At 52.1% G+C, this 22,467-nt stretch overlaps 1 protein-coding gene across 4 annotated transcripts in view; it reads left to right on the top strand.

The window, feature by feature from the left end:
* AFTPH (aftiphilin) overlaps positions 1 to 22,100 on the top strand; it is a 33,725-nt gene extending 11,625 nt beyond the window's left edge. For 2 of the 4 annotated variants that reach the window (XM_032948435.2, XM_032948436.2), the window contains exons 4-10: positions 7,276 to 7,402; positions 8,755 to 8,811; positions 9,566 to 9,706; positions 10,299 to 10,359; positions 12,673 to 12,759; positions 15,478 to 15,601; positions 16,031 to 22,100. In XM_032948435.2, coding sequence (XP_032804326.2) covers positions 7,276 to 7,402; positions 8,755 to 8,811; positions 9,566 to 9,706; positions 10,299 to 10,359; positions 12,673 to 12,759; positions 15,478 to 15,601; positions 16,031 to 16,187 — 754 coding nt within the window. In that variant the 3' untranslated portion in view covers positions 16,188 to 22,100. Of the gene's footprint in view, positions 1 to 7,275; positions 7,403 to 8,754; positions 8,812 to 9,565; positions 9,707 to 10,298; positions 11,776 to 12,672; positions 12,760 to 15,477; positions 15,602 to 16,030 lie in introns of those variants that run through there. The other 2 variants (XM_032948437.2, XM_076063557.1) reach the window with 2 other exon arrangements.
* The last annotated feature ends 367 nt before the right edge of the window (positions 22,101 to 22,467 follow it).

Here is a 22,467-nt window from a genome sequence, read left to right as displayed (position 1 = left end):
GCCGTCTGACCGCCCTGTCAATCCAAATCACTTGGTGTTGCGTTTCCCAGGCTCTCCGCCATGAGCTTTAACTTTCATTAATGAGAACGTGGGGATTTTAGACTTAAAAGCAGGAGTTAAGCAGGATCAACCTTTTCCAGTGGTGGACAACCACAGATTTAACAACACATACCTCGGGTCGCTTCTGTGACTGCAAGAGGCCCGTAGAGTGGCTGAAGTGACTGGGCACGCTACAATACTAATGCAATGTTGTTGCTAGCTCGACAATATTTCCCTCTAGTAACCGATTAGTGTGGCTTCGAAACTTTAAACGAAGGGATAAATATTGTTTGCGTGTCATTTCAAAAGTGGTAGGCCTAATGTGCTGGCCCTTAAGGCTGTAGTTTCCTCATCTTTGCTTTAAAGTTTCTGATAAACCGTTGCCACTGTAGTTGCCCAAGTGATGTTGCTGAGCGAATGCTGTTCTTCAATTATTTTCCAGCCCATAACTTCAAAAACGATGATCTTGTATTGGATAGCCTAGAACACAGAGGCTTATCTGCAAGATAAGGGCCGGTTGAATGTTTTATTCCGCGTTCCTTGAAGGGCGCATGGCTGTGTAGTCATGCTCCGAGTGCCTCTGTGCAGTAGTCTTCTCATGTGTGGACCGTGAGCGAGGCTTTTTTGGTTTTAGAGATACTTCACTACTATCAGCTTTTTCAAAAGAGCGGCCGGAGTGCCCTTTGTTTTCCCCATACTCTAATCAGGAGTGCGTTCCGTTTGACGAGGGGGGTGACCGGGTGGCTTAGGGCGCCGACGAACGCCGTGACGGAGTACAGAGCCGGCACCGCGGACATCCTGGCTTCACATTAGGGGTGTGTCGGTGCGGTGACGCTGGAAAACCATGGCACCAGGAGGTCCACGATGATAATGGTATGGTCCGGTTGTGAGAAATATGACCGTCATTGTGTCGGCAGGGTGGCAGCACAGCGGTAACACCCGTGCCTCAAAGTAGGAATTTCCTGAGTTCGATTCCCGACTCGGTCACCTGTTCTGCGCGGAGTGTGTGCTCTCCCCCCTGTTCGCTGCATGGTTTCCTCTGGGTTCTCCGGTGTCTTCCCATAGGTGATGTAACTGCTGTTGGTCAGATATCCCAATTATGAAAAATTACCTGCATATCACTCAATTGGGATTACACATGGCTACGTGGCCCCTGACTGCAAAACATTGGAAGAACCCTCCTGAAAAAGAGTACAGGCTTTTTATGGGTGGTCAAGCGTAATAATAATAATACATTTAATAATAATTGCTCATTTAATTTCTTACATATATTTTTTATTGAGAAAATGTGACCACAATAATTAAAGTTTTAGATTAATGGTTGTTACGCACAGATACTACACTTGCTATATGTTTCGTGAGTAATTGACGGAATTCTGGTTATATGACGTCATAAGTTTTATGGGAGCTTGAATTGTTTAATGATGTTATTGTACCCGCGACAGCGTGTGCAATATACGTGCTACGTGTTGTAGAGTTGACCACAAAACCCGTGGCAGGTTCTGTTGAGTGAGCTGCAGTTGCAGAGCATTTAAGTAAATCTTTGATTCGTACGGGAAGTACAGAAAACCACAAACACAATGCATTATCAATGGAAACTACAATAGGATATCACAGTCATTGTATCGTGAGGCTTGACATCGTGAAGCGTTTATAGCGCCAACTTGCTTCAAGTCTGGGGTTCCCGCGACTCGTGATGAACGTAGTTTCCCAACGGAAGGCAGTTAGATGGTCTCAGCCACTGGTCTAAACCAAAAACCGCTCATGCTAAACTTGTTTTTTCAATTGAGTGTGTTTACAGCTCTTGAGGTTTGCACTCGTTTGCTTTGACTTGCTGTATAATGAACACCGCCGTAGCGGGACATAGATAAGAATGGATAATGGCCCCTTGTGTGGATCATAGTGTAATGTAGCTCTCAGAGACACCGTCTTGTTCAGCTATTATATGTATATTTATTATGAATAAAGTCCGCCGAACACTGATAACTTAACGAGTAACCGCGAGTGACCATATACACTTGGGTAACTTAGATAGCTCTATTATGAGACAACATAACTCTAAGCCTTCCAAGACTACAAAGTGCCCACTCCAGGATGATGAAGACGACCCACTCCAAGGTGACGACGGCGACGGCAGTGCCCCCACAACAGCAGCCCAGAGCCCCGGTTCACACCGGCTCTTATCCCCCTCACGACCCGGCCACGCCCCTATTCCCGGACCCTCTCTCACCGCACCTGGCCCTGTCTTGTCTCTGCCCTTATTACAATTTACGACCGTTAGGGTCCCGTGCTTCCCCTTGCAGGACCCTGTCAAAGCTTGTCGCATCAATCATTATTAGCAACCACTTAGGTCCCACATTACCCTAACGTGATCCTGTCTGTTCCCGTTACGTTAATTAGTAACAATGGCCACGGGGAGCCGTACTATCCCTACATCACCCCGTACTGTCCTTACAATAGGAAGTAGAATCACAGGAGTGGGTCTGTGTTGTCTTTCAGAGGCCGCTTTGCTCTCGAGCATGGGGTGGTGAGCCTTGCCTTTTGCGATAAATTATTTTGCGTCATGAATGGTGCCGGTCGGCACAGTTGGAATGTAATTGGGAAAAGATAATCTAGGATTGTGCAGATAGAGAAGAAAGAGGTACATGAAAGTGTTGATTGTCAGAGAAAAAGCTTTATCAACATTGTTGTGGATATTTTAAAGTATACTTTAGGTTCCGGCCCCCCCTCCCCTTAACACACAGTTTGTGTGCCCTTGGTAAGTGTTGACGACGTCCTTATGAGGACGTACTCAAGTAATTCAGTGTGAGTGTTGTGTCTCTGACAGGGAAACGTACGTGCCTTGTTGCTGTAGGAATGCTGCGGGGCACGTGACACGGATGTGTGGTGGAGTGGGGCGCGGCCGCCACCTTGCGCTCGCGCAGCGCTCTGATCGATCGGTCGGATCTAAGTGGCTCTCATTGATCTGCGATTCCCCCAAAGGGAGACCGACCGTGGGGGGCGTAAACAATCACGCCGCGCGTGTTTCCGCTCTTCAGTCCGCGGGCGCTTGTGATGATGTGGGGCGATATGGGTCCTGAAAGCGGCAGAGAGGGTCGGTGGGGTTCACCCTCGGGAGTAGGATAAGTGTAACCCCACCCCCCCCCCTCCGTCGCCCCATTCCTTCGCCAAACCAACCAACACCATTGGCTGGTGAATCCAGCAATGGCTGTTGGGGACTGGGGGCCATGGTGGAGACGAGTAGGTCGTCGGGGGGAGGTGGGGGGGTTTGACCATACTTGACCACCCCTGGTTGGTATGGGCTTATAAAGGTAACACGATTTGTCTAGCTAAGTACCTGACTGGGTACCGGGGTGCTCCAATGCAGGACAGCTACTCGGATCTGCAACGCCCGTAAGCATCTTTGCCCTGGTAAAGCAGTGCTCCGTTGAAGAAGTCCACTGAGTTATATGGCTCTTTTGCAGAAGCGACCTGGCAATCCACGCAACCACGGGGGAGAGAGACACGCAAACTCCAAATATGCAGCAGGCGTCAGGGTCGAGATCGAACCCACAACCCCCTGTATACCGGGCGAAGGAGTTAACATCTCGCCACCCTGGTTTTTTTCTTGTGTTCACCATAAAAAATATCTGATCACATTCTAGATTTGAAGCTTTCGTGACTGCAAGGATCCATACTCTTTGGTTCTATTCGGTAAAGTCACGTAGGTAAAAAATTAAATAACAAAAAATCACGACGTTTCGGCCACAACACAAGTGGCCTCATCAGGCCTCATCAGGCCACTTGTGTTGTGGCCGAAACGTCGTGATTTTTTGTTATTTTATTTTTTACCTACGTGACTTTACCGAATAGAACCAAAGAGTATCTGATCACAGTTTTAAAAAAAAGTGAATGTGGTGCATTCAAGTTCAATTATTGTCAAGCAAGCATCTGCGTTTCCACCAGCAATATTGCGCAAACTTTTTTGTTGTCTTTTTTCCCCGACTTTATTCCATTGGAGCCTTGGGCATCTTGTCATGAGACAACGCGTCAATCACCCGCTGACGGAGAACAGCCCGCGGGAGAGAGTGCTGGTGCAGAACCACCACTTGAGATCTCCTCAAGCGATCTCTTGTCCCCACACTGTCGCTTTTTGCTATGGAGACATTCATCATATGTATGTTGTGTGTATGTTGAAATTCTTTCGCGCCGTACGTAACCAGCCGAGCTAATCGGAGGTGCGGTGGAAGGACAAGAAACTAAATTCAAAAACTGGTTCTTAAGAAATTAGTTTTCTACTGAGAAGTGAGTTTTCATGGCAGGAATAACCAACATTTAATGCTAAGAACTGTTTTACCAAACTAAGTTAAAATCCACATTTAGCTTGCTGGTTTCTTGTGCAGTCATCATGGTGATTTGGCTAAGACCATCAGCCCACTCGACTTTAGAACCCAAACCTCATCACGGGCGGCTGGCAGTATTAGAACCCAGCGGGTCTCAGCCGTGCGAGCTCAACGTTTTAAACTCCTGAGCCACCAGGCCATCGCCAAATACGATGGCTGGGACACCGCTGTGTTAGATGGAAACGAGATAGCGTCGTGGCGGATGGATATCGCCGCTGTCACAGAAAAGAGGGCGTCTCAGCGAGGGCGTCTCAGCGGGGGCGCCAGACAAACACGCATCCCGGAAGAATAAGTGAGCAGCCGAAGGTGTGATTGAGTTACCATTCAGCGTAAATGTCAGGCTTTCCATAAAGAGGCACGGCACATTTGCTTGGGGCTGGAGGAGGGGGCGCGGACACCTCTAAGATACGGGGGGTGTTTCCATCGGGGGTGAGAGCTAGGATTGTAACGATATTATCCTTTCCTCGGAGATTCAATCAGTTGTCACCATACCACTTCACAATCCCAGAATGTATTATCATTGTCAATGTGGCATTTGTATTCTTTCTCAGTTAGTTTTGTCTCAGTTGTGCACTTTTGTTTGTCTAATTTATTAGCCCACATGTATCATCAGCATCAGCAGAGCGGTACGAGCGGTACAAGTGGTACTAGTGGTACTAGTGGTGCGAGCAAAGCGAGCGAGAGGCGCGCAGTGAGGACCCCTCGCTGGCACGGCGCGCCGTCATGCAGGGGCCCCGGGCGCCTGCTGTTGGCAGCCTGGTGAGGCGGCGTAGGGGGATGCAGGGAGACAGTAATTTGTGCCGCTGTGGAGGGTGATGGATGCGGTGTGACGCGCGTTCACTCTGTTTCCCTTTTCTTCGTCACGTGCATTAGTTTATTGTTTCGGGTTTTATGCCAAATCGTAGCGACTCCTCTCCGCGTACTAAGTGGATGCGCTCTGGGAAATACCGATGCAAAGTGCTGCGCATTGGCAGAGTGATCAATCCACTATCGTCTAAACCCGAGCTTTGATTACCAGATTGCCCATGAGATGCCGATGCGGTTAATTTGGCTTCCTCAAGCGTTGCTCCTCGGGTTCGTGGTGGCAAGCGTGCGCTGCCCCCCCCACCCTCACTCTGAACATACACGAACACAGTGCGTACCGCTTGGTGCCCATACTTGATAAGTTGCTGAGATTTATTCTGAAATCCGCTACCCTCTCGCCAAGGCGTTTAATGGGAACTCTGCCTTGATTTTGCCCTTTATCAACGTTGTCCCCTCTTTGGCTGTGTTGAATGGAGACTTTCACTGCACACCTGCTTCCTGTGGTCGCTTCCTGTGTTTCGTTGTTGAGGACAGGAACGTCTCTGACGACGTGCGGTTTGTCCGTGAGAATCGAGTCGATCTCGTTCCCAGGTTTGTTTCCTAGATTCCTTTGTTTTCGAAAAACGGTGCCAGATTACTTTCACGGCCCCTGTTGACTGTGAACTCATAATAGACTGTCCCTGCCTTATTCCAGCAGTAGACAGATCATTGCTGATGACGACGAGTGAAAGTTGTTACCTCATTTTTATGATTTGGTGTAAAGCTATCAAGACAGTTAATGTTATTGTTGTTACTAATGCATTGTTATCACTATTAGCAATATTCTTTGCTGAGGTTCTTAATTCACACTCTCTTTAATATGCTGCGCAGTGCGACGTAGGCGTAGCGACGACGATGTCTGCACCCTCAATGTGGCGGCAGTGCCACGAGTACGGCTGTGCGTGGTGCTTCGTGTGTTAATTGCACGCACGTGGAAGCCCCGAATTCGGTCGGCAAAGTACATAAATGAATTATTCATAACGACTGCCCCAGAAAGGATTCGCAGCGGTGCCGGCTTCACGCACTTTTAAACAAACACCTTTTATAACTTTATAGAGTTGCGAGCGACGGCACGGCGCACGTAAATTTGGGAACCCCCGCCGCACATTAAAATGAAGTCGCCAAAACGCGTTCAGAGATTCACCACCATCACTGCGACGACTCAGCCCGTTAAGCTGTGAAGCGGGCTCCCTGCTGTTTGAACATCTGCAGAAGCAGCCTTTTATACTCGCTCGGGATGGATTCCCTGTCTGCTGATCGCTTACACTCGGTGACTGCCTCATCCATTTTATGAGTCAATGAAATATTCCGCTTCTGCTCGGCGTTTTTTTGTTTCCCTCGCTCTCTCGTCTCCCTCGGCAATTTTCCCAGCGTGATAAAAGAACAAAGGCACGCTGCCTGTCATAAGGCACGTCAGACTGTATTCTCGACAGATGCCTTACTCCTAATGGACGCACCGCCGTCTCTTACCAGACGGCCTGTCCGTACGCGTCGTCGCTAAACGTCCACGCACCCTCGCTCGCACGGGCCTTCTCTGCGTTAGCTAGAAGAGGTGAAGCGAGCCAGACGAGCGCGAGGGAACTTTCAGAATGCTGATGAGACCAGGGTCATGAGAGGGCCGGGCCTGGCGGGCGGGCGGGTGGGCGGGCGGGCCGGGAGGCAGAGCAATCACCCGTGGGTGGATCGCGATCGCAGTCGGAGACGGCTCCCGTCGGCGTGAACCAAGTGAGTCGGCGGTCGCGCCGGCGGCGGCGGCGGCGGCAGCTGCTGTTGAATGCGTCGGGACCTCCGTGGGCGTGAGCGTGGCCCGGTGCGTGACGTTGCACCACGCATGTGCGTGCGTACGTGCCTGCGTTTGCGTGCGCACGGGCGAGCTCGCGTACGAGCTTGGATCAGACGCGTTGACGGCCGCGTCTTGCGGGTCGCGCCTCCCAGCAACACGACCTGGCCGCCCCGTGGGAGACCCCGGGTTTGGGCGATCGATTAACGGGGTGTGCGCGTGTGCTGGCAGGCCGGCGTTGGCCCTGTGGGCGGAGCTGGTGGAAACGGACGACGCTCACGGCCTCAGGTACCAGTGGGGCGGCTCCCACACCAACAAGAGGCTGCTGTCGGCGCTTGGCATCGACACGCGCAACATCGTGAGTGTCGCCCGCTCACTCGCCAACGAAACTGCTAGCTGGCGGACATGGCCACCTGTTGGCTCACTCACCTGCTCGCTCGCTCAACCGCCCGCTTGTTTGCTCGTTCACCAACCTGCCTCCTCTGCTTATTTGTCCACCCGCTCGCCACCTCGTCCACCTGCTCACTAATTCAGCCACTTGCTCGCTCATTCACGTCATCCACATCATTCACGTTGCCTCTTGCCCTGTGTTAGAGCATCATGCTTGTCGTTGAGTCGTCTATCGTGTTTTGCCAGTGGAGCCAGGCATGTGCATTGCACGTCTGTTCTACATCGTGTGATGTTCCTTTAGAAGTAGTTCTGTAACGACATCTTCTGGGGTCTGTTCTCTGAGTTCCGAATTAATGTTTCCTTGTTTTGGGACAATGCCAAGAGCACAATTTTAATACATCCCGATTTGACGCTGCGATCTGTCCGTGTTGAGTAGTAACGTATTATTATTATTTGAGTAGGGGTGACAACACGAGCGCATTGCATTATCTGAACAAGGAGTAAGTGCGAGTCGGCGCGAACTCAGCGTCAAGTTCACAGAATTCTGCACGCGTGTGCGAGCGTGCCACGTGTGGAAACGCACGTTTACCGAGCGTGTGTGGTGAGTGTGCGCCGAATCGGAATATCTCGGCTCAGTGTAGCCGACAGGTCAAGGCGCGGAGCGGACAGCGCTGTGTCCACATGCGGGGTGCAGTTTCCCCTAACATCGCAAACCCTAGGGGGTTGGGGGGGTCAGCCTCGCGCCCCCAGCGTCAATTAGTGGCGAGGCCCCCCCCCCCCCCCATGTCGTGCACGCATGCGCGGCCCTCCAGCCGTAAGGGAGAAGCACGCAAGGTTAAACGCCGACGGATTAATTGATTAACTACGTCACGGTGAATCAATTAAGCGATGCAACATTAGCTGAAGCCCACTTTGCTTGGCCCTCGTTAAAGTGTTTCCTGGAAGCGTGCGCCCGCATTCCCAGGCTGCGGGGAAATGAGCTGCAGCCGCTGTGATTGTTTCTGTCAACGCCGTCTCGCGACGAACGCCAAATGCCAATGATAAATCGCGACCTTCTCTCCTCCGTGCACCGTCACGTTGCGTAAGAATTCACAGGAGAGTTGTGTTTCCAATGCAAAAAAATATTCAACGATCTGACCCTGCAAATATATTTACTCAAGCGGTCCCCAACCAGGATTTGAACTCTCAACCTTCTTAACCGCAGTGCCGCCTGGCTGTGTTCCGAAGGGGCTGTTAATATCGTGACAGAACGGTCGTTTGGTGCACGCCGGTTCCATCTGCCGTCTGCTTTCTTCTGTTGCCCTTCCCCCCTCCCGGCAGCTCTTCACCGGGCAGAAGAAGCAGCCTGTCATTGTGCCGGTCTACGCCGCCGGCCTGGTAAGTCGCCCTCCGTCCCTCCCACCCTCCCTGGCCCCTCCACCCGCTACAAACCCATGGTCGTTTTGCCGTGGAGACGGGACCCCCGTGACGCTGGGTTGCGTTTTGATCGCGGGGCCGCACACAAACGGGAAACGCGCCACCAATGCCATCCTCCTCGCTGGTGTACAGCGGAAGGCTTGGTAGTTGTCTATTGGAGAGACTGGCCTTTGCCACAGGAGCGTGCAACTTTTACTGCCGGCTCAACGTCACCAATGGAGAAGAACACTGCCCCGCTCTTGTTTGAGCGGGAAGAGACGTTTGTTTGTATGTATGTACGTTGAACTTCTTTCGCACCTTACGTAGCCAACCGTGCTTATAGGAGGTGCAATACTCTGGCAAAAGAAAGAAGAGGAACATTTTGGCCCATGGCTTTTCTTCAGACCAGAGGGAACATAGAGAGATTTTGTGTGATACATTAGCTCAGATTAGGCCCATTCGTTGCAGGGCAGTATTTGTTAACATCCACACTGCTCAAGTGTTGCCGGATTTTATGGTTTTAAATCGGATTTTTTTTTAACAAAAGTATTACGTTACACACGACCGAGTGCCGTCTTAGGGAAAGTTTTTACCGTCAATTGGGCACCGTTTGACGACATCGCAAAACCGATTCATCTCCCTTAAGCGGCATTGTGTGCCACGCACGGGACCCTGTTAAGTGGTGCTGTTTGTTGTGCTGTGTGTGTTGTTGTCGTCATCGCTGTGCTGCATGTAGGGCATGCTGGAGCCCACCAAGGGCCCCATGAACCCCATCTCTGCGGCCGAGAAGATCGCTTCCATCGCGCAGGGCTCGGGCACGGCGATGCCGGGCAGCGCCGGCAGCGCCGGCGCCGCAGCGTCCGGCGAGAGTGTTCAGGCAAGACGGGGCGCGACCTCTAACCCTGACCCGTAAAGCGCGACCTTTAACCTGCTCCTAAACGAGAACTCTTGAGACCTCATCCTAGAATCATAAGTCCGAAGCCTCGTTTTCAAGCTCCAGCCCCTTAACCCGATAATGAAACCTGGGCCCCAAAAGTAATTCGCTTCATCTTTACTCTGAACTTTTAACACTGACCCTAACCACTTCTGAATCCTAGCTGTGAGCTTTGAACCTTGACCCTTAATCCACTTTTTCTTTGTATCTCTAACCCATAAGCCACTTTCTTGAACGCTAACTCTGCACCCTGAACCCTCAATCTTTGACCTGAACCATATCCGTAAACCCATCCGGTCAGACATTACATACGTGCCAGATGGACAACAACGCATCACATTACCTCGGCATTTTGCCCTTTTCCTTGGTGATGGAGACATTGACACATTTTTTTTCCACAGCATCAGAAAAAAACTAAATATTCGCCAACAGCGCCCTGTCATTGTCCCGCGAACGTGTACATATGACCATACTAACGTCTGCGCGTCTGCCTGTGCTTACGTGTGTGCGCGCGCGTGTGCGGGCACGCCACCAGGAGGGCGTAGCGGCCGCGCAGTTCGACTGGAGCGGCAGCGGCCTCAAGAACCCGCTGGACGGTACGTTGCGCCGCAGGGCGACGATGGGCAGTGGTAGAGCGGCGGGCGCGCCTAGGCGAGCGCCACGCAGCCTCAGGCAGACTTCCTTCTCCTGATCCGTCTCGCTGACTCGGCTCCACCGCTGTCGCTCCATCTCGGACTGCCGCACGAACGCACGCACGAACGAACCAACGCACGCACGAACCAACGCACCACCACGTTTTCCCTGCGCGTTGATCGCTGTACCGCTGCCGCAAGCGTTGCCTCGCTCGCTGTAAATCTAGGCTTTCTCCCATCTCGTCTTCCTCCCCTCCTTCCACCTTGGTCACCTTGCAAACCAAGGCGTATTTTCTTCTCTTACCACCCCTCCACCTCGCCTATAACGTCTCCTCTTTATTCGCGACACGATGCCGAACTTTTGAGAAAACCACCCTGATTTTTTTAAAATGCCTTCTCTGGCATGAAAGTAAGATAACGTATTTCAAAATTTACTGTACATAAAACGTTATAGATGTATAGATATATATAGAGAGAGACAGACAGCTACTTATTCAACCATAACATTCCAAGCCATTTCATGAGTCGTTCATGTTGGTGAGCGGTAACATTTAAATACAAAGTGGTGATTGTTTTAAACTTGTTTTCGAAATCCTTATTTTCAATTCTCCAAAAAAGCACGTTTGGCCGAGCGTTAAACAAATGTAATTAAACGTTAATGCACCATAAAGCAGACGATCAGGGGAAGGAACGTCTCCATTTCAGGTAAATCGTTCGAACGTGGCGTTGTGAGTTAGTGGATGAGCGCAGTGATTTTTCAAACGGTTGATAAACCACTCAGTGCACCGCTATGTCGCTTCTAAATGTTGTGAAGGTAAGGCAAATGCAACCAACGTGTTCTACCAAGCATTTTTACGAGCAACACACTGATAACGTGAAAGCTAAATTGCTTCATTTGTTAATGAGAGAAAGCCTAGATAAAGTAGTATTACCTGTACCTTGAAATGATCCTGGAAGTGTTTGGTTTCCTAGCTGCGTGATTTTCCTCCCGGCCGTATTGCTATTCTGTCCTCTCCTTTTAAATCGAAGCCTAAATCCATGCTTCTGTATTTTCAGCATTTCTTTTTTCCTGTGCAATATTATAACAAATTGCTTTATTCGCAATGTGTGTAGAACTATTTTATTTGCCTTGTGAGTTTTTGAATCTGTTCTGTGAAAAAAACATGGAAAAAAATGCGCAAAAACATGACGATGTCACATCGGATAGGAGCTGGCGCTTTGTCAGGAGATGTTAACCCTCACTGCGTGCAGTGTTTTTCGCAAGATCAGAACGTCAAGTCGACTTGCGTGTTGACGAGAGCTGTAACTCTTTTTGAACGCAAAGGCTTTGTTTGTTTCCCGTTGAATGAATTCGCATATAAAGCTTCTTTCTAAACTGTCTGCAGCCGTCTTCTACGTGCGTGTCTCAGACTCTCTCTAGGGTGAGCTCTGTGTGTCTCTCTCGCTCGTTAAGAGCGTTCCACTCACAAGAGGAAGGGGTGATCGCGTCAGTGCCGGTCAGCCGCTGACCCCTGCCTATTGTTATCACCGTCGTCGTCAATCATCGTGATCAGTAATAATAATAAAACTCACGTCCTTTCTTTACCCTGCAAAGCCTCACAGTCTCGAGACTCGTTATCATGAGGGCCCTTCATAGCGGGTGTTCAGCTTTGGCAGAAGGGTAACCGGAGCACTCGGAGCAAAACCCATGCAGATAGAGTCAAGGATCCGTTGCTGTGCTGTCATCTTCTGGCCACCTCGCAACCAACGTCGACAACCATCTGGTATTCCCAGGCAACCTCCCTTCTAAGGTTTTGCCAGGCCCAGACCTGCTTTGCTTCTGAGGACTGATGAGATCAGGCACACTCGGGCGTGATTTGGTTGAAAGGCATCATCATCCATTTATCACCAATGATCTTCTTTCATCGATAAAAGGAGTACACTCTGTAGGGAGTTCATTGCGGCCATCCTAAATGTAGACTGGCCCCGCCATGACAGTGTGGAACTTCCAGCACCGACTCAGGACCGCCAATGTCGATGAGCACAGCCCCACGCTCCGTTGAACAAGGAGACACCTTTGGCTTACATCCCGGCACCCTCCAGCCCTCACCTGCCCTCACCTGCCCTCACCTGCCCTCACCTGCTGTCACCTGCCCTCACCTGTCCTCACAATTTACCGACTTCTTGATGTTATCTTTTTCCCCTTTCCCTTCCGTTGCTCCCTGGCTCAATTCCCGCCGGACGTGAACCCTAACGGCACCGCCCTCTTGCCTCCCCGTCCCCCTACTAACCGCCTAGCCAACGGAGCCTCCAGCACCCTTAATCTCGATTTCTTTGGGCCAGCGGACGAGTGGACGGGCGCCAGCCAGGGCGCGTCCATGCCAGGTCAGCGACGCCGCGCTGCGCCTTGCCTTGCCGTGAAAACGGAGCGAGGGTTCCGTCGGCGTCGCCGCCACGAGCCGTCTCGGCGGAGTCTCCGTGGAGACGGCTCGTGGTCCGTCGCCGTCCCGGTCGTGCACCCCCCGAGTTGCGCGACGCGACATTCGCGGAGCGTGCCGCTGACCGGAACCTCGCTCGGCTGCACTTTGCTTTGTGTTTGCTCCATCGCCCCCCCGTCCCCTCCCCCACCCCCCTCGAATTGCATTGCGAGCGCTCTAGCTGCCACCGCCGCTCCTACCCGCGGATTGCATTGTGATCACGCTAGCTGCTACTGCCGCTCCGACCGACCGAGTTGTCCGCAGAATGATAAAGGGGAATCGATTCGCCGTACACGTTTGGGGTTCCCACGTCGCTGCGAGCACGCGTGTGCGTTTCGCTTTCCTTCCTCGCTTTACTCGCACGTAGCCTCTTCAAAAAAGCACCTGAGTTTCAGCGGAGCGTGTTCGGCGATGTCGGCTTCCGTTTGAAACGGCGCTGGTGGCGGTGGTGGCTCGAGCCAGAATGCTGAGCGGGCACTTCGGAGATCCTGGCCTCAATTGTCAGTCACCACCAACGGTGAACTGAAAACTCAACAATACGTTCGTCAAATGGCCACGTGAAAAGATTGGAACCACTAACGGGGTGCCACCTGACGGGGTTGAGATATCTGCTCTGCGCTCATGGACTGTGTGGATAATTTATGGATCCTCGTTGGCTATCACTGACTGCACGAAAATTGACGTTAAATATGATTTTTCCACTTCACCTGGCTAAATTTCAGCCCTGTGAATGGATAATATCAGTTTGCCGTGCAACAAAAATGTTAATGTTGCAGGACATATAGGAAAGTGCTGCCCCATCGTGTGTGGTAAAAAAAAAATCTCATTTGAAAGGCTCTCGGAAGGAGTTCTGTGATATCTGCTTCTACGGACCTTCCTCTTAATACACGGGGTGATTTACTGCCCTGTGAGAGTTCCCAATGGATATTGAAATTCGGATCATACATTGCAATCATCGCCACCCTTTCCGGCAGAATAATAGGCTATTTTAGTCTCCCGAGTTCTCACCTGGTATACCTAAATCGACTTCAAACGTCTCACGGCGCGACACGCGCGCGCATGTGCAGCCCTTCGTCAATTTGCTACTGGATGAGGGCCTTCCCCATGCCCTGTGGTTCCAGGTAGTCGTTTGACCATACTTCACCACCCTGGTCAGTGAGGGTTGGTGAAGAAGGCGAGCATAGACGCGGAAGCGTATAAGTATGGTACAACAATGTGCTTCACTCCCCTCGGCTGCCCAGAGTGTAGCCCTGGAGCAGCCTGTAACACCTGTCGTCCATGTAGTTGTCCATCCAAGCACTATGCAACCTGAAACTGGCTAAACTTGTGAGATCTGATGAGATGGAGGTGCGTTCGAGGTGAATAGGTCAAAGGTGAGGCAGGAGAAGTCAGCAGCAGTCTCTTCCTGTGCTGCCATCCCCTCTCATAATCACGGCCTTGCTCGCCGAGAGTCGCTCGCGCACGATGATTCCATCACCAGAGTGCTGGATTGGAGGCATGCGCCTCGCGCGACGCCAGGCTCCCGTCCGCGTGGCTCTTGTGCCGACTCGCTGAAGCGCCCTGCGAGACTGGGCCAAGGGGGCACCCGGCAAGCGGCTGCCAACTGTCGGGAGGCCCGCAGCGCTGCGCTCCCACCAGAGCCGCCAGAGCTACCGGGGCCTACAGCTCTACAGCTCTGCTTCTCAGTCGCTGGCCGCACTTTTTCGGCACCTCATTAGTGCGTGTGCTTAATCCTCCGCGCACGGACGCATAGCTCAGCTTTGCCGGCGCGTGTGTCACTTAGGCGGTTAAACGTTCGTTGTGTTGCAATCTTTTTTTTTAATCCGTTAAAAATGCCCTGCAAATCAGGATGGGTGTCATGGCTCGCACGGCTAATTTAATTAGCGCTCCATTACGCCGTCGCGTGAAAACTGCGCAGCTCTCAGCGGCTTTGTCTGAATTGAACAAGAATCGTTGAAAGCAAATGGCGAATAACGGAGACCATTTTTTTAAACCGCATGTCGAGTCGTCCAGCGAGAATCTCGACATGTCTCCATGCTCACACGCGTCCACATTATCTCTTCACGTTCAGTAAGCTTCTCTTTATTTAGCCCTGGTGAGCACGCACGAATGGGTTTAGCCATCTCATTTACCAGGAGTCTGTGGCGGGGGGGGGGGGGCCTGGTCACACGCAGATGGATACACGAGTTTAACAACCAAGTGAAATCCAGTCCAGCGTTTCAATGTTGATTCAAACGCTGCTGAAAGCTGTTAGTACACGTAGCCCATTTATTTATGGATGCTGTTTTCTTTTGTTGAAAAAGCATGCTTTTCCCTAGTTTTTATTTATTATTGTTTATTTGCACACAGCACCCCCCCACCCCCAAGGCAGCACATAATGATGTCATACAACTTTGCTGCCGGTAATTCATCATACTTGCCGTCTCGGCTCTTGGCACATAATGGCCCGCCGGGTGTGGCAAGTGACCTCACGAGTCCACAGAGTCGTTGGGTTCATCCGAAAAGTGGATGAACCCAAATCGTCGTTAATCTTCGGCATTTGTTGTTGGCGTTTTTTTTCTTCTGCCGAACCATGGCGGTGACCCCTGACCCACTGACCCGACCTGCGTGCGTGTGGCGGCCGTAGGCGTCGACCCAGAGCTGTTTGAGCTGACCACGGCCAAGATGGAGTCTGCGAGCACGGTGAGCCGAGTGACGGACGCCATCGCGCGCCTCATGTCCACGGCCGACAAGACGCTCACCTCGGCGCGGTGAGTGGACGCGCGGGGGCGATGGTGGCGGTGGGGGTGGGGGGGGGGTGGGCAGGGTCGGGGGTCGGGAGGCACCTTGTGTTGTGTGAGAATGGCTCGCGAATGCAAGCACCGTCGCTCCACGCTCGTACTTGCTGTACTGCGTTGAACACACCACCGGATAGCACTACAGGTTGTGCGTCCAACGCACGGTAATCTGAGTGCTACACCAACTCGGCCTCCAAAAACCATTGAGAGACAATGTGGTTGCACTGTTTTTGTGTTTATTTCTGGTGATTTGTGTCTTTGTGTGTTGATTTGTATTGTTTAGTACTGTGTTGATTGTTGTTTCGTGTTGTGATGTTTGACGAGTATCGTGGTGACTGACGGCGATTATTGTTGATCCGTGTTGGGCTCCGTGTCCTTTTGTGTCGATTCGTGTCGGAGCAGGAGGCCGCGTCGCGAAGAGAAGCTGAGCGGCGAGGCCCTGTCGGTCATGGCCGCCCTTCCTGACCTGTCGTTCATGCGCGCCAAGGTGCTCATGTTCCCGTCCACGCTCACGCCCACCGCGCCAGCTTGCGGCGCGGTGGGCGTGGACGGGCCCTGACCCCTCGCTCGCTCATCCGCCTGCCCGCCCGCCCGCCCGCCCGCTCGCTCAATCTCTGTGCCCGACGCCAACGCCAAAACCACCGCGGAATCGTCTGGGAAAGAGCGAGCCGGTCGGTGCCGGGGAGTTCTGTGGCGGGCGGTCGGGCGGGCAGAGACGGACGAAGTGAGAATTGACCGAACGTCGCAGGATCCCCGTCGGGTCAATGAGTGAACTACTGTATGTAGAACATACGAGATTGATCTTTGTCTCCCGTCGCAGTCGTTAATTGTAGTTTGAGCCGCGACGGACTGCGGCAGCTTGCACATGTACACATAAACCGATGTATCATATATTGTTGTTTGGTAAGGGGAGGGGTGTGTGTGTGTGAGGTGGGTTGTGCGTAGTTGTGGCGAGAGAGCCTTCTTCACCCTGAACACCCCCCCGCGTGGTGAGTCTGGGTCGACCGCTTGCACTTGACGTCCGCGCGTACTCGCACGCGGGGAGGGGGCGGTGGAAGCGCCGGCGGCCGCGTTTCCTATTCCCTGTAGCGAAACTGGCGGCACGCGTGCGTGCCGTCTCTCCGCTTGTCCGAATACAGCGAGCGCCGTTCGGTTTTAACTCCGCCCGCGGGAAACTTCCTCGCGAACCGCCAGGAGAGGTCGCTCACCGCACTCCTCCGCGTTAGGGGACGGTGAACCGGCGGCGGTTGACGATCGTTTTATTTAAGGGGCGTCGCTTTTTAGCAACCGATTTGAGGAGCGCGGTAATCGCTCGAGCGTGGGCCCAGCCGGGTTGGCGGCCCAGCCGGGTTGGCGGCCCAGCCGGGTTGTCGGCGTGCGTGCTGAGTTGAGGCCTTCCAGCGACACTGGCAACAGCGCTTTGATTGGAAGACACTTTGCAACTCCAGGTGGTGAAATGAGATCATCGCGTTTACACAGACACGAAACTTAACCCTACCTTTTACCTTCGCTGTTAACACCAAGCTTTACCGACACCTAAACCGGCTGACGCCAAACCTTACTCTCGCGCTAGGACTGAGCCGAGCGGTCTTTTTAGTTTCGGTTCTGAGCTTTTGCCAGCGTTGCCACATTCACAAAAAGCCCTCGACTCGCTGTGAAAGGGTACTGCAAGTAGTGGACACTAACTACAGCTGACTGTAAGATGAACCTGAGCCTGGACTCCTGAGTGATCCTTGTACTGAGAATGGGCCTGCCTGGCCCTGAATGGCGACTGTAGAGAAGTTCAGTGTTGGCTTAACCGAGTGGAACTTGCCGAGTGGGTGAAGTAACCCGCTACTGCCTGGTTTTATGGAGAAACCACAGTCGCAGGTGACGCACCACACGCACCCGGGGTGGCGTGAGTTAGCAGCGGTGGCTTCGTCATCGCTTCCTTTGGCAGATGGCAGCCGAGCGTCGGCACCGTGGTCGTCACACCCGCGGGGTACCGGTTGAACTCCCTGCACGCGTCGCCTGCATCGATAAATCAGTCCCAGGGTAGAGTTTGTGGCCTCGGCTGGACCCACGAGCCGCCACTCGCCACGCCCCGAGCTGCACGCCGGCAGCGTTGCCAACCGCAAGGTGCATTTGCGGACGCTCCTTGTAAACCTTGCTTCCTTTAATGGGTCCAAATAATGCGTCCATTCGAGCACCTGTACATTTTACATGAATTATCTTTTCCAAAAAAAGTAACCGTCCAACCCAGCGGGGGTCGGGGGTGTGGGTGGGGATTCTCGCGATGTTCTGCGCTCGCTCGCTACCACGCACAAGGCCCCCTTTGCTGCTCGACATGGGCCCCCATGGATAATTCACCCCCCACTCACCCCACCCTCCAAACTTCTAAATTATTCCTACTCTTACGACTTTTAACAAATGTCAAAGACGTAAATGAGTGCCATTCTTTACGTACTTGTCATGTTCCTAAATTAAGCGATTGGTCCGTTTGAAAAAAAAAAAGAGGCCTATCTGTGTGCTCGACAACCACGTGGGTGGATTGACGGGGCCACGCGTTCTCTGGGATGTTACGACGCTCGAATCGTCGACTCAATTCTTCTCTTGCACTCGCGTGTATCCGATTTGCGTGCGTGTAATAATTGTTTCAGATTCGTTGCATTTCGCGATTGGCTCACGGGAGGAGAGGGTAAAGCTCCGATGCGTGCACTGTAGGTGTGTAACGGTTTGCCGCTCGATATACGCAACGAGACTAGCGTCGAATCGCGCGCGTCAAGACTCTGCTCTTACTATGCATAACGACGATATGCAAAGTTCGCCACATCGCGCGCGGAACAAATGACAGAACAAGTGACACCGTGTAGATAGTAGAAACATGACACAGCACAAACTAGACAGACTGAGATAATATGTAATTGGTTGTCCGATGTAATGGTGACGGAATCACGACGTCCACGTTCCAGGGGAACGAGTCGTTACATGCCTACAGTGCACCGTGGCGGGGGTGTGGGGGGACCAAGTGGGAGAGGGTGGGGTGGGGAACCAAGGGAGGGGGGGACCAATGTGTGGGTCTAATTGAGCGGTGGATGGGATGGATAATTACATCCCCACTGGCCCTTGCGATGATCTAAAATTCCAGCACTGTTCAATGTCCATTCCTGCCGCCTGGTGGCGCTGTGACTGCGTTTCGCTTTCGAGCGTTGCCTGTCGGCTAAAAAAAACGACGCCAATCGGCAGCGTTTGCCCAACCCAGGCCACGCACTACACGACGATTATCCTGCGGAGTGGGGGGGCAGGGGCGGCCCGGAAAAAAAAAACACGCGGAGGGACGATGCTCAGACGCACGTGAACGTGGCCCTATGAACGCGCACCGTATTTATTGCTGCGTAGTAGAACGGGAGTTGGGAGGTAGAGTTGGCCGAGTCGGCGTTCGTCGCGTCTGAAGCGCCTTCACTCGCCGCGGCGTGTTCGCGGTCGCGCAAGGGGGCGCCGAGTCACCGGCCCTCGGCAAGGGAGGGAATGGCAAATTTTTAACCGGCGGATCCGCAACCCGGATAGTCCGCCCACTGACAACCGGGGGTTGGCCGCACCTCGTTGTCCCCTCGGTCGTTGGCGGCCCTGTGCCAACGCTGTCGCCTTCGCACCGCCGCGCGGTTCGCTCGCGGGGCACGGGGGCCGCAGCGGCGGCGGCCGTGGTCACCGTTGCTGGGGTTCTGTGCCCCGTTTCTTTTTCGGTCTTGGCCACAATCCTAACCATGTCGTGGCATTAACCCTAACCCGGATTCTTACACTAACCATAGCTGCAGCCATAGCATTAACCAAAACCACTACCTTAGCATTAACCCTGTTACTAATCATAGCCACATCCTAACCAGCCCCGAATACCAAAAGTGACCAAATGCCTCTCCCTAAATTTAGCCACATCCCTAACGATATTCCTGATCCTAACCACATTCCAACACCCTAACTTTATCCCTAATACCAACCTTAATCACACCCCCATTATCACGAACTTTAACCACTTCCCTTAACATGAGCCATTACCTCATCTTAATGCAAGTCCTAAGACGAGCAAATATCCGTAGCTGGAAGCCTTAGGCCGACCTCCACCCATAGCCTCAGTCCTAACTCATTCATGTAAAGTACATTGAAGTTGGCAATTCATGTGTTGTGTTATAATTGAGAATTAATTTACTGCCAGACAATGCAAGTCACGTCTCGGTCGTGCAAGGGACTTGGCTGTAACAGAATTCCACGGTCCAAGGGGTGATAACCACTGCGGGGAGTCGAACCCCCTCACACTCGCGCGAGTGTGAAACGGGTCCTCCACACGGAGCAACGGGAGAGAGGGGCCATGTGGACGTGGCGACAGCACCAGAGCCACGAGAGCTCACGGAGCCAGTCCACGTGGCCCGTTAGCAGCTGGGGCAGGGTTGGGGCCCAGGTTGGGACTTGTCGCTGGGCCTAGGAGGGGTGGTGTTGGCCGTGAGCCTCGGTGCCGGCTTCAGAGACGAGCAGTTCGGCGTACGAGTTCCTGGGCCGCGGTGAAAATCGGTAACGGGCAGATTTGGCGGTAATTTATTTGTAAGGTCAGTAAGAGTAAATTATGTCACGTATTTATTCATTTGACGGCACAATTCGCTTTTACTAAAAACCCACCACTAAGGTTTTGCCACTCATGGAAAACATTTCAAGCTGTAGAGGTGAACATCTGATGTGGGCCCACGGACTCCGCGTGTTGTAGGCCCCGCCACCCACCGTGCCTTTCTGGCCCTTTAAATAGGCGCACTTCAGTCGCAGAAAATTCTCCGCCATTGTCATCGGGCTGAAACGGGGTGAATATTTGTTCTTGTGTCCGCAACGAAAGAAACTTAACGAGTCCAAAAAGTGGACGCGTGTTGGCTTTGAACTCGCGAGTGTTCTTGTTAGGGGTAGAGATAGGGTCAGCCCAAACCCACGTGGTGTTATGAGTCCAACTTTGAATCCATGTTTTATTTACATTTGGGTTGCTCGTCTCTTTTCAGGGAAGTGTCTCTCGCCGTCTCTCCGTTCGTCTCCGCCTGTCATCTTATTTCAATCGCGTCGACGGCACGCGTCTCCCCGTCACTGATTCTGCGATCGTCGTCGCGTTACTCGGTCGTTCTTTTGATTAACAGTCAATTGATGTGATGGTAAAATGATTGTGAAATGGATAGGATGGAGACAAGTGTGCAAGTCCTTTTCGCAGAATTTCCTCTGCTCGCACCCAGAATAAACTTGTACGCGTCCTTCTTGTTGTCAAACAAAGGCGTTTAGAAAGCAGCGATTGAAAATTGAGAAATATGCCACACCTGATGAATTCCATTAATTAATCCGGGTCTGACACGGATGCTCCTATGAACACGTGCACACATCACAGCACACCCAATCCTGTAGGCCTGTTAAGGAGAAAATTACTTTAATGGGGGGAAAAATGGGAAGTTAACTCTACTTTGCCGGAGGGTGAGGATTAAAATATGGCACTTTCTCCTACCTCTCGGAGAGCGAGAAGTGTGGTTCAATCGTCGGCGCTATCGGATGAGCAGCCACCACAGACGGCAACACCCCAGCCCTGGACTCGCAGGAGCCGCCCGTCCCACGGGAGATGTCCCGGAACAGGGCCCTCTCCGAATGGAGCTGTACATAGCGAATGCGTGAGAGCGGCCAGCTGTTTATATCCTTGATGACGCCATTGTAATATGTACATAGATTTCGAATCGGGTGCAATTTGAAGGTGGTGGTGGTGGTGTTGGTGGTAGCGATTGAACGACAGTATGCGTAGTTTATAATATGTAATTTAACAAACAAACAAAATCCAGCTTAAGGGAAGACTTGATCCGATGAGCAAACATCTCTTGTGAAACCGCGCCTTGGGCTGTCAGGAGTAGGAATCTTTGGTAAAGATAAAAAAACCTCGTTAAATGGAAACGTCCCCCCCCCTCACCATTTTTGAGCTCTAGTGATATCACAGTGAACTCACCGACGTCACAGTGACGTCTCTGTAATATCACCTGTGCACGAATGGCATTGACGCAGGTGACCATCACCGTCTTTTCTTTTTTGACTTTCTCGTCGACGAAAATCCCAAACTGGTCGGGCAGCCTGAGCCCCACAGCCCCGGCGGGTATCTACCGCAAGAGCTGCCTGTCAGATGGCCCGCGTCTTCCTCGAGGGCAAGCGCGATTGTTTTAGTTTGAACACTGTAGCAGGTCCGACGTCTCCCCCTTTGCCTGCATAAGTGTGACTGCTGCGCGCGTGTCAGCCCAGAGGCGCTGCTGCGGATTATTTAAGATGCTTTACGTGAAATGCCCACGTGTCTGTCTCGCTATTTACAACAGGGTTTCTGTAATGTTTCATTTCGAACTTGTCAAAGAAAAACTAGTTGGGCACTTCGAGGGCACTTTACCATCTGCTTTGTAGATAAACTGGCAAGGTATTAAAATTTCAAATAAAATATTCTAATATATACCGCGTTTGTGTGTGTGTATACATTCGCAACCTTTGACCCCGATGTTTGATTCCAGGTGGTGAGGTGTAGTGGTCGTGTCTTGAGCCTCCTGGGAATCGTGTCTTGGGACTTGCTCTTTACCTGCGAGGCTTTCCTGCACCAACAGATTTGATAACAAAACTTAGATCAAGATTTCCATGGGTAACCCATCAAAATGCTGGCGGAACACAAATAAACACTACTTGATGTTTGACTACAGCGAAGAAGCATTTGGATATGTAGGTGCACGATTGGGATTGGCACTGAGAGACAAAACGATAAACGCATGGATCAGAGGTCAAATCCAAGTTATAGAAATCCTAGAATTATGAAGAGGAAGGGGAGG

Source organism: Petromyzon marinus, chromosome 6 (genome assembly GCF_048934315.1).
Source record: "Petromyzon marinus isolate PM22_M1 ecotype Great Lakes invasive population chromosome 6, UKy_Petmar_22M1.pri1.0, whole genome shotgun sequence".
Lineage (NCBI taxonomy): Eukaryota > Metazoa > Chordata > Hyperoartia > Petromyzontiformes > Petromyzontidae > Petromyzon > Petromyzon marinus.
This window is presented reverse-complemented; position numbering and strand designations above follow the sequence as displayed.